Genomic DNA, 12278 nt, shown 5'->3' with positions numbered 1-12278 from the left:
CCTCTTGGGAGCATGAATGTGCTTCGCATTAGTTCATATTTCTTGAGAAGTAGTGATAGCTTTTGACCTGATGACCCGGGGGCCATACCGAATGCCATGATTAGCATCCAACATTAGCCTCCTAAGGCCCAAAGTCTTGGGTAAAATGCAACGGTCTAATCGAGATCACTGGCTCAACAACTGCCAGACAATCAGCATATTATTACAAATATGGGGAAATCAAAACACCCATTTTTGATTTGGGCTGCAACATTACTTCATCTGCCTGTAGCTGCATCACGTAAAGCCATCCTATTAGCCCAATTTGTTTTAGGGCTCACGGTGCTCAAGGATATACACAAAAAGTACAAAGTTCTGCAATGCCATCTCCACTTCTCAACTGTACATAAACTAACTTTTAAAATACTACATGGTACATGTAGGTTTTTCACAAAATACATCACTACTAGATCAGAGTAGACTCTTGCCAGTAACCACTGGATTTTGGCAGGGAGACTGAAAACTAGAAAATTTAAAGCATCCTGAGAGCAATGTGCTGCAAGGCACAGCCAAACCGTTCTGTATGTCTGTATTCGAGCAAGCAGCCCCCCCCCCATAAAAAGCCATACAATAAATGTAATCTTCAACATGCATTCTAGCATTCCCTTCATTTTACTTGTACACTTACTGAAGCCTCATACTCTACAATATATAACTAAATGAGTCCAATATACAACTCAGTCCCAGGTCCGACTGTGTATCGGCCAGATTCCATCATTCGATCTGACAAAAGGTAACATCAGGTAAGCATTCAGTCTTCTGCAGAATTCCTTGTGCAAAAACATTTAAACTGTTTCCATCTCCCATAGCAAACTTCTATCACATCACAGCCTGGTTAGATGAATTCTCCATGTTTCACTACGTTTACATGCACTAAGAAACCAGGTAACTTCCAGAAATCAGGTTTAAGGCGTGACACGGGGCAACGTGTTTATATGCACTGCGATGGTCGGATTTCTATAAAACCAGTTCACCCGCAGTTTTGTCAGGAAGCAGATCACTCCCATTCCTCCATCATATTTTAACTTTGACATATTTTGTGTGTATCTAATATGAAACATAATAAACTTGCCAAGTAATAGGACACTGCCACATTGGTTGTTGGTTTTTTTGATTGGAGTATTTGGATTGACAGTACAGTGAGAACTGCATAGCGTGTTTTCCTGTGTGCATTTGTTTAAAGTTAACAAATTAAATCATTTACATTAGAATAGGTAAATCACTAGGTGTGTTCAGCATAGGATGTATTTAGTCTCGATGCATGGGCATAATTAACTAAATTTTCTTTAATCCTGCTAGATTACCGCCACAGGGATGATACCTTCCTAGTCCTGGGGTTTTGCCATGCACATTAGCACACATAAAACAAAACAAACCCAACCCATTATAAAGTGTATAAATGGCTGAATTCAATCAGAAATCTAGCAGGTTTAACCAAGTTTCTCTTAGTGCTCTAAACTCATGTGTGCATCAGGATTCAGGTCACTGAGAAAAGCTGGAAATCATCAGACTGCTAACGTGCACGTAAAAGTAGTCTTTGAAACGACACCAACCCACTCCTGAAAACACACTTGCTCCTCTGACAACGTGAAGAAGTCCATTAGAGCTACTGTTTGAAACAAAGATACTTTGAATATTTTCACATTGAAAAGAATCGGCACGACAAATTTGACAAATATGTAAATAGGAAAATCTTGGACGCAGCATCCAATAAAATCAGAACGGTAAACTATACAGCACATAGATGTTAGTTTATACTGTAATCCAATCGCTTCCAGGTTATGTAGAATACTGACACTATATAAAGTCTATCTTTTTTTTTGGCATTATTTAGCAGCTTATAAATGACTTTGAAATAATGGCTTTTGTGTGATTATATGTACATCGATATGTGCACGTGGATACAAGTCAAATCTCTTTTTTGGCTTGCTTTGTGCACTGTCAAATTCTACCAAAATAGTAGCTTTGTTAAGCGAGGCTGAGAAAATATATCTCTTTAGATACTGAGATAGTGCTTTACATTTGAAAATAGGAGGCTTCAACGACGAAAGACTTTCATCGAAACCAATTAGACGATGATTAAAGCGTGAGGTCATTTAGATATAAGGCCATTAAATGTCATAGTTCATGCTGTGAGGTATGTCACTACCTCCCTCTTACTTATCTTTAAAATAAATGCACAAAAAAAAAGTCACACGAAATATTTACAGCAGAGGCAGACCTAAAGCAAGGTTATTTATAGTTCCACTGCACCAGAAACACTTTAGATGCCTTTCATAACACGTTCATGGGGCCTGAACAAGATCCTCATAAAAGCTACATTGTGTACAAATGTTGACGTTCTCTTCAGTCAGAAGTCCAATGTGGGAGATGTTGCCGAGTTGTTACTTCCTGTCCACAAGCTAGCTATACTAGTTAGTTATTAGATTATGATTAAAGTTAGGTCCAAATTATAATAGTCAACCAGCCGGTCACTATAATTATGTACTCAGTATTACTTAAATTTATGGATTAAACGCGTTAAACAATATTTAAAATATATAAATCAACCAACAATTTGTTCAAAAAAATGTTACTTAATTATTCTTATTGTACGAATACTTTTTGGGATATAAATATTTTTCTTCACTATTTAAAAGTCAGTTTTTAGTTTCCCAGTGACACATCATATTATTTCATAATGACACATTAATTAATGCAGCCATTTTTGATGACAGTGGTGTTGTCACAGCTTCATCACCTCTCCAACCTCAAGCCAGCAAGCTCAACAACTGCTACCAAATTTAACCAGTTAGCACCAAGAGCAACAACAACAATGCCAAGATGTAAGTGGGTGAAGACAGTACACAGACACAGTAACTAAACGTCTTTAGTTGTTAAGGACAGATGATACTACCCATCTACCACTTACGCTGGCTTGTGAGCTCCGTTTATTACTCAGTGTCAACCTGACGAGTCAGTGTTAGCGGCGTTAGCTCACCCCTAACATCCTCAGAATCAAAGCACAGCTGAGGTGACTTTGATTAGCTGCAGCTTGTCAACACTGGCTCTTCACTTTGATGCAGAGTAATAAACCAACCCTTTGTAGCTAGTTAGCCAGCTAGGTGCTATGTGCAGCCATATTAAGTTAAATAAATAGAAGGAGAAGACAGTTTATGCGTCTATTTAAAGCAGCAGCCTCTAGTTAGCCAATTCAGAATAACTTTAGCATCGTTGTTGCTTTAGCTTTAGCTAGTGGGTGCTGACTGGCTGGCACTGCGTTACAAGATAGCATACTTCTTACTTTTAGTACAGAGTGCAGCTGCCCTTACAAAGTACGTACTTTTAGGATGCAGTATGCATTCAATTGGGATGTTCAGCTTCTTCATAATAATTGCACCTTTAACTTTGACCCTCTTGCTCATAAATCTGCTGTGCAGAGGATTGTGGGTCAGATTAGTCTGAAAGAATGCAGTAGGACATCCTGGTATTTTTGGCATACTGCATTTGACATACAAAATCTTTTTTTCTGGCATACTAAATAGTCTGGTAGTGTGGGTGTTGGAACACAGTAAATCTGCTAGCAGTTGTTAAGGTTGCCAGCTAGAGGCAGGGCAGGGGGCATGTGATTGGCTGACAGGTGACAGGGTGGTGACATCACCACAGTGACGTTGTAAATCGTGACATGAAATAAAAAGGTTACAGGACATAACGCGCCATTGTGAAAAATGCCTTTATGATGTAAAAACAAATTCTTGAAGAGGGGATATTTAGAAATAAAACAAAGAAATCCAATTAATTCCTCAATAAATAAATGTATGTATATTACACAATATATTCCTGTGGTTATCTATTTCATGAAAACTTATTTATTGACCTAATACTGAACAGTCTGGAGCTCCATACATCAAACCATATGTAATCAACCAAATCAAAGGAACTCTTTCAGAGTTGACTGAGTGGACATTTAACAGCCCTGCTAAATGTTGGCAGAGTATTCCGTGTATATTTTCTAGAGTTAATGACGTTGAACAAAGGCTTAGTTGATCGTGGATATGGTACAAAGCTGGTATGCAGCTCCTGCTCAGGTGGTATGAATGTGTTATGAAGCAGATTTCTAATAAGGTGTACTGCACCACACTTCATAGAAAAACATAGCTTTCAAATGTGAAACATCTTACAATTTGAGATAAACTTATTAGACAAACTTCCTCTAAGCTGATTACTTCTATGTCATCTTAGTGATGTAAAATCTTATTTCCCCACCCTAAGACATTTAAAAAAAAAAAAAAAAACTCCTGAGGGCAGATGTTGCACATGCAGCAACATTTTTAAGTGCCTATCTTTGCAATCAAAATCTGTATTTCCCTTATCACATCACTCTTGAATGTTTAATAAGATTAACCGCTTAATGGCATGACCTCAGTTTTGTAACAATGATGGCGGCAAGTTGTTGTGGATCGGTTAAATGAGGGTTCTTCTCCATTACAGAGTGGACTACGTAAGTGGGAAAGATGTTACAAAGGTTCCGATATGTTTGATACTGGTGGTCTGGGATGACGTACCGCTCTTGATGTTCAGCTGCAGATGGCATCTCCCACGGCGAGTTCCAGATTTGCTCCATTTTGTCCGGCATGCTGCGGACCATCACTCGCTCGCAACACGGCATCAGGTTGTTACTCAAAGGATACGAATGATATCCGTAGGACTCGTTGCCACAAGGCAGCGGGTCCCAGCTTGCATGCTGCTCCCGGCACAGTGGAGGTCGCCTCTGTCTCATTGGGTTGCTATCATATAGCCTTGAATCCGATATGCTGTCCATGCGAGTCATGCCGAGAGACCGTGTGGGCTGCGAGGACAGAGGTGGGAGGACGTTCTGAGTGAGGGGATAGTCTCCGGGACAGCTGGACCTGGCTCCCACCGCAACGTGCTGGATATGCGGTGCCAGACGAGATCCGGGCTGCTTGCGGGGGCCCTGCTTGGGTTCCTCAGGTCCATAACTCTGCACCCGAGTCAGCGCTTCATGACGAAACCCATGGGAGAAAGCCTGCATCCGACCCTGCGCAGGAGACTGCTGCTGCCCCTTCATGCTCTCCTCTAAGCTACTGTCCACGGAGCTCGGGTACATGTCCCCGTAAGAGGAGAAGGAGTCACTGTTTGAATGGCTGAGGCAGGACTCAAGGCAGTGGCTGGGATTTCTCTGATACACGCCGTGCTCGTGCTCCATGCTACAGAAACTGTCGACATTGTGCATGCTGCTCATGCTCATATTTGAAAAATCACTGTGCAGTGAATAATAGCCATGGTCGCTAACCGAGTCATACTTTGGGAACTGCTCATTGTACGTAATAGAGGCGCCATGACTATTGGTAACTAAAATAGGAGGGTACTGTACGCTGGACATGTGCTCCAGAGAACTGTGCGCGAACTGCAAAGAACCCGGCACCGGGCTGCTGGCTGATCGTGTGTTCAAGGCCCCAGCTGCGTGACTCTTGACGGGCTGCATGGTGGGCACGCTGAGAGCGGACACCAGGGAAGGCACTGAATTTGCCTCAGACTTCCTCGCGACGGACAGCGCCTCCAGAGGCTCACAGGCCACCGAGCGAATACTGGGGTCAGACTGACGTTTGGGTGCCACGCGTTTGACCTCGGAGTTGCCGTCCCCCTTTACGGTCGCCGGACCAAGACCGCATTTAGCTAAAGCCCCCTCGCTCATCGTCTTCACCGCGGACAATTTGGCAAAAGCCCGTAGTTCGTCAGCCACCGACCGCAGCGGCTGGTTGACGCGCTCCGGATGATAGTACTTGCACTTGTGTCCATATGTGCACTTTTTCCCTTGTTTGAAGAAAGAGTAGATCAAGTCAATAAAAGCGTACACTCAGATTCTGCAAAGAAAACTGCAACATCGTTCGGACCATGATTTGAAAAGACACATAGAGAACTTACCATAGGGGCAAGGTTGTTTCTTGTGCTCTGGAACAACAGGACGCTTGCGGAGGAAATTTTCTAAGCTCGGACCATGTCTTCCCAAGGGATCATCAGGTGGCATAAACCTATTCAAAAAAAAAAAAATGTCAGCTGTATCGTTTCCAGCATTAAGAGTCGCTGTCGATTTTCTAATTAGCAAAGACCATAATACAATCACTAAATAGATTACATCACACATATATATTTTTCAAAAGTTTTGAATAAATAACAATGTACACCACTAACATGCTTTGATATAAAAACCATTATATTGTGGTGGATGAATTATAGTCCTAGAGTGCATTTCTAAATACTTTGGAAGCCATAAGAATGAATCCTTACTTGTCATTGACAAACGAGTACATTAGGAGACGCTCTTCTATGAACTTCTTCCACTCTGGCTTCTCATTTTGCAAGTCCCTGTAGTTGTCGTTTGACACAATAATTCCATCAGAATCATAAGACAGCTTCACTATGAAGCGATCGTCGTAGCACACCACTCTCCTGCCCTGAACTCTCCGAGACGGGGTGAAAACCAGGATCTTCTCTTTTTCCAGCTTGCGCAATACCTCTTGATCTGAAGGAGAAGTGTCAAGTAAGACCACACTACAAGATCATACTTCAGTCACATACACAGAAAAACAAATTACATGTAGTTTGACTGTTGCCTCGCCAACTACAACTACTCAAACCGCAACTGCCTCACGAACAGCTTTACTACCTGCGATGAGGGCGTCAGGCCTCGACTGTTCCTTTCTCCAGGCGGGCACAAACACGGTGATGTCCTTGTGTCCTTTCTCCAAGAACCACTCGACGGCAAGCTGGATACCACGACATGAGAACACCTCTTTGTTTCCATGGCTAGAAAAATAAAACATTGGGTAGAAAGGGCTTCGTTTACCTCACAAAATTGGACATTGATTAGAGGCAAATGTTTCCGCAACGAAAAAGACCAATTAAGTGTGTGTGTGTGCGTGTGTGTGTGTCTTACCTCATTGCCACATTTGAGCCATCAACGACGATGGGCCTGAGGTTGTCAAACATGTCCACAGAGTCGTCCTCCACCGACACCTCTGGGCTGACGGCCTCTTTAACGCAGGGCGGCCGTGATGTCGACGTCGCCGCGCTGCCGCAGGGTTGGATTTCCGGCTCCACCTTGTTTCCGAGCCTCACCAGCTCCGCGAGAACGTCGTTGATGAGCGCGGCGGCCCCCAGCTTGGTGAGCACCGTCTCCACCTGCTCCCCTGAGTAGCCCAACTTCAGCGCAAATTCCATCTTGGTCTGGTACTCTCGGTCGCTGGCGGACTTGGCCCCTGGTCCGGCGCCGGCGTCATCCTCGCGGAGCTCTTGGGCAGTGCTGCCCTGGGAGAAACTGGGCCGGTCGAGGCAGGGAGAGCGGCAGAGCTGCCGGTGGGGTTTGGCGACGGCTAAGGGCTCCCTCTTCTTACACCGGCCGCTCACCCGAACCCTCTGGTGCTGCTGCTGCTGCTGCTGCTCTTCCGGTTCGCTCTCTGAGCTGCTTCCGTCCTCGGAATCGTCACTGGCATGCTGGGCCTCGCTTGAGTCAATGTTCTCCTCCCTGCATGGGCGTTTTTCCATTTTGAGCTTCTCCACCATCAACCATACTGTCATCACGTTCGTCTCGACACCTCAGATTTCCGCCCCATGCTTCCTCACCTCCGCCGCAACCAGGGAATCATGCTGAATGCTGGACTTTAGCGCCACAGGCTCTTTGTTTGGAGCCAAAGTAACACGTGTGGGCAGAGCAAAATCAAGCTATTAAATCCTGAAAGAGAGCGAAAAAGTTTCAATCAGTGAAATACGTTACAGTTTAAATGAACCATAACCAATCATTTGCCTCTGTTCCCATACATAGACTTCATTTGTAGGCCCACCAAGAAGGACTATTATGTATCTTTAAAAGTCTGCTTGGAAAAGCAGTTGAAAGACCACTTGAATGAAACATTTTAGTTTGTTAGCTTGTGAATTCAGACATCTTTTAATGCACCTTGGAGAATGTCCACATAACGACGATTCAATTTGTGAATATATATCTTTTTCTCTCTGTTTCAGCACCGTTTCCCCCCCAAAACTGAGCTTTTCCAAAACTGGTAGGCCAGCCCAACGGGGGTCCGGAGCTGTGTGCCAGCTCGCCAGTAAAGTTATAAGGACAAACTTTAGTCGCCTCTAAAAGCAGAGCCGTCATTCACTTGGATCTGTGATCATTTTGTCCGGATTCTATCACCGCTGTGCAGCAGCTTGGGAGTGACTGCTGGTTAACATGTAATGTTTATTGGCCAATATTAAATAACACTACAAAAAAACGAAAATGATTTGACGCTAATGTGGGTGCAAAACCTTTTCACACAAAATCTGAATTTGAAAATGTAGGTGTTGACTCCCCACCCTACTTGTGGTAGACCATGAACTTTTCCACCTGTGGGAAACACTGCTATCTGGGGCAAGTAACAAACTTAGTTAGACACATGGAATGTGTTAGTCACCACCACAAAAAAACGTAATATATAGCAGCACAGGAAAAGGGCTGATATGAATAACGTACATATGCACGTTCTCACTGTCTGACTGTGTTTTTCTGTTTGTGGTTCACAAGCGGCGACTTTGATCTTTTGCTGTGTTTGTTGGTGAAACTGGATGGTTAAATAGTCGGTCAGTGAAAGGTTGTATGTCACAGCTACAAACTCTCTGATTCTCACACATTTACAACCAATGATGTACTTACAGCCTTAACTAACTGCACATTCAAACCATAGCAAAGCATCGTGTACAGAAAGTCACTTAAGTACTTTCTCCACGCTACAACAAATACATACATACAAAAAAAGAAAAATGTCCTCGACCTCTTGCTTGTAGGTGCAATATGTAAAATAAATATATCGATACAACAGACAAGCAAAGTCTCCACCTGACTTGTATGTAAATGAAAAGCCCCGGTCTTCCAGCACAGAAGGTGTTAACGTGCTGCAGTACAACCGTCGCCTCTATGTGCACAAGAAGCCTCGCTGGTCTCTCAAAGCAGCGTCTGAGCCAGACACACGTGGAGTGAGTGCATGTACAACGAGACAAAGTGTGGGCAGCACAGTGTATCCCTGCGCCTGCAGCCCTCTGACAGACTCTCTGAATCGAAGCAGAACCCCAGAGGGAACGTGTTTTCATGGTAAAGCAGAGCAGGACTTCAGGTCATAAACATCTGGACATTTCCACATGTGGATACTGGTAATAATCAGATAATCTCGACAACAAGAAGCCCTGGAACTACACTTTCCTCCGGTCTTGCAGAGGGAAGAATACAGCTCAGCTTTTTCGAGCTTCAAGAGGCGCAGCCCGTGATGTGGGTTGCTTAGCAACACAGCCTTGTCATCAGCTAACTCCTTTTTTTTTTTTTTTTTTTTTTTTAACCAGTCACGACTAACACAAACACAGCTCATCATCTCTCTTCAGGCAGTCAGTGAACGCAGAACACTTACAGCTGCACTACACAGCTATACTGAAACTCTTGAGGCAGCATATTTTGAGATTAAAGTAAAAATAAAAATCACATTACTACTATGTCACTGGTAACATCATCAGGTAATACACAAGACTGGTAATCATGGAAAGACCCTGAAGGTTGATCGATATTCTGAGGGTCAATCTACAGCTCCAAATGTATACATTTCACCATCTCACTGTTGAACAGAACTTAGGTTTCAACATTTAAAAACAACTAGCGAGGCTCATTCGTTGGAAATCACACATCCCACTGCCATTCAGGACATTTCACAACATGTTTAAGGGAGCAGAGCTCTCTTCCAGTCCTTTCCCATCCACCTCCAGATTCACAGGCATCGACTCAGCGAGGCCTCCAGACTCTCTCTGCACATGCACAGGCTCGTGTGCTTCTGTTTCATAGCAACAAGTGAAACAGGTCCCCGAAGCCATCCCGACATGGTATACCCAGTATAAAGCAGGGACATAGTCAGTTTTGGGGACATGTGCCACTCGGCTAGTTGGATATGTTGAAATTAAGATTGACATATTTAAAGTGAAGTGCAGCCACCACTATAAAAAAAAGATCCAGCTGTTATTTCCTGAGACCGGCGAATGTCAGAATGTCATGTACGTGTTACTGTGTACTCTGTATTATATGGTTGTGACACTTTCACCAGGCTTAAAACTCAAAACTGAGATTATTTTGAACAGCGGCTACTGCAACACGTAACCGGTGTGTTCTGCAAAAAGATGATCCATGCCAAGAAATAAACTTATCTTCTGAGCTGAAAAGCACAAAGATAAATGAGAATGGACATCCAAGGGGAAGTCGTAGTAGTCTGTCATCCAGGGCATGGAACCAAGAAACACTAATTAATCAGATGACGGCACTACGCTCCTATCTTATTTTACACTCATTAGATCAATGACATCTCTACTGCTACAACGGGAAGACTGGATGCTGACTGATCATCATGAGACTGCGTTTACTGGTCATCTTACACACCAACATCCTCCATTTGACCCACTGGTAGATGATCTCTCACAGTGGGTCAAGCCAACACTTCACCAGGAGAGGAAGATCTTTCATTGATAACAAAAAAGTACGAGTAAAATCATCAGTCAAGCAAGTGATACCTTAAGGCAAATCTTTTCAGTCATTTTTGGGGGGTTTTAAAGTACAAATTTAGCCACATGTCATTACTGGGCCCATGGACCATTACTCTTCACGTCTTAGGCCAACAGACTAATCTCACCCCAGAAAATCAGCATCATTGCCTCGCACCACAGGTACATAATATGAAGTTGCACCTATTCTCTCTATACTGAATAAGGAAACTAAATTTCCTGAAGATTCCTGCTTTATATTGATCATATTAGTCAAGTGTATTGTATGTCATAAATATCGCATTAACTTCTAACTAACAATGCTCCATCGATGTGAGCTTCTTCTGACCTATTTTTAAGTTTTTTCCTCTCATCACTTTGAAAGGAAAACCGAGGAAATGACCCCTTTAGCGGGGGTATATTAAAAGTAGGCAAAAAGAAAGTGAGGATTGAACTGATTTCTCATGTTCAGCCAGTTTTTTCCTTGACTCACTGTAACATCAAACTACATGAATGTGCAACCAAACTCAAACGCTGCATTGATCCCGATGACAGTGACAGTACATAAAAGCTCCCGAGCTGTGGAATGAACCTATAGATGGACTATAACTAGTTGACACGTCAATAGAAAACCCTCAAGTGCTTGACATCATTAGCAACAGCATCCTGAGTTGAGAAGGGTGAAAAGGAAGGTTAAACAAGATGACAGTCACAGAGCTCTCATACTCACAATGCACTTTTTTCGTGTAGCATCGTAACATTAGCGCTGCTCACGACGTCACCTTTGTGATTGAGAATGACTGGTTTGACATCCTTTAGGCCCAGAGTCACAGCTAGCACAGCAGCTAGCATGCTAGCGTACCGTTACTTGACCGGCTGGAGAGTCAACATGTTAGCTTCATAAACTCACCGGCCTACTTCGGTTTATCCTGCCGGTCAAAATGGCTGGAGAGCGGTTAGATAGCGGTTATCGGAAGATATCGCTAACAACGAAGCCTGTCAGGCAACACGGTGCCTATTCAGTTAACGGTAGCAATGCTAGGTAGGTTAGCTAACGTAACGCGACAGTAATAACGGACAATTCAGCGGCTCCACGGGCTAACATTAGTTAGCTTTTGAGCGTGTGCTAACATTTTTCGCCAGAATACTGCTGTAACTTGAGATAAAGTTGACGATCGGCGGCTATTTCACGCGGAGGTGAAACACAGCAACACAACGACATCCTCTACATAATGTGCCCGCATTTCACGGCTCTCGTTGACTTCACACGGGGGCTCATCTCACCTTGTTGCTGTCATCCTTCCTCGCCTGTAACACTTCTGTTTTGCTGCCATTGGCGCTGTCGCAGTTTAGTCCGGGTTGCCAGATAACGCGAAGGAAACAAGTAACCTAAGCGGTGAAAAGACACCCGGGTCACAAGCGCAAGGAAGCGAGGGCATATTAGTGGTGGATTCCAACTGGGGTAATTAAATGGGAATAACTTTATCATGAATTCATAACGGAATATAAATTATTATTGAAATGAGGTCTTGACTGTTTTTGACTACATGTTCTCATTGCATTGAGTGACTTGCTGAAAATGTCAGCTTAAATCAAATACAGAAGCTTGATCAAGTAGCCACACATTAAAATGAATTATGTATCTGGTGCATATTAAAGATAAGTGCCACGTCAACTCCTGTCAAGATGGTCGT

General features: G+C 43.4%; 1 protein-coding gene across 2 annotated transcripts; it reads right to left on the bottom strand.

Annotated features, from left to right (window-relative positions):
* Positions 1 to 6: 6 nt before the first annotated feature.
* On the bottom strand, positions 7 to 12271 carry zc3h12b (zinc finger CCCH-type containing 12B). 2 transcript variants are annotated; one of them, XM_031857082.1, is made up of 6 exons: positions 11869 to 12271; positions 6977 to 7771; positions 6707 to 6846; positions 6328 to 6562; positions 5965 to 6071; positions 7 to 5853 (listed from the first exon to the last, which is right to left on the bottom strand). In XM_031857082.1, exons 2-6 carry the CDS (start codon positions 7615 to 7617, stop codon positions 4427 to 4429), a joined length of 2550 nt encoding a protein of 849 aa, XP_031712942.1. In that variant the 5' UTR covers positions 7618 to 7771; positions 11869 to 12271; the 3' UTR covers positions 7 to 4426. The 2 variants fall into 2 exon arrangements, with proteins under 2 accessions (XP_031712942.1, XP_031712943.1); XM_031857083.1 differs by lacking the exon at positions 11869 to 12271 and adding an exon at positions 11315 to 11857.
* Positions 12272 to 12278: the final 7 nt, after the last annotated feature.

The sequence above is a fragment of the Anarrhichthys ocellatus genome, unplaced genomic scaffold (assembly GCF_004355925.1).
Source record: "Anarrhichthys ocellatus isolate YVR2014 unplaced genomic scaffold, GSC_Weel_1.0 scaffold18, whole genome shotgun sequence".
Classification (NCBI taxonomy): Eukaryota; Metazoa; Chordata; class Actinopteri; order Perciformes; family Anarhichadidae; genus Anarrhichthys; species Anarrhichthys ocellatus.
This window is presented reverse-complemented; position numbering and strand designations above follow the sequence as displayed.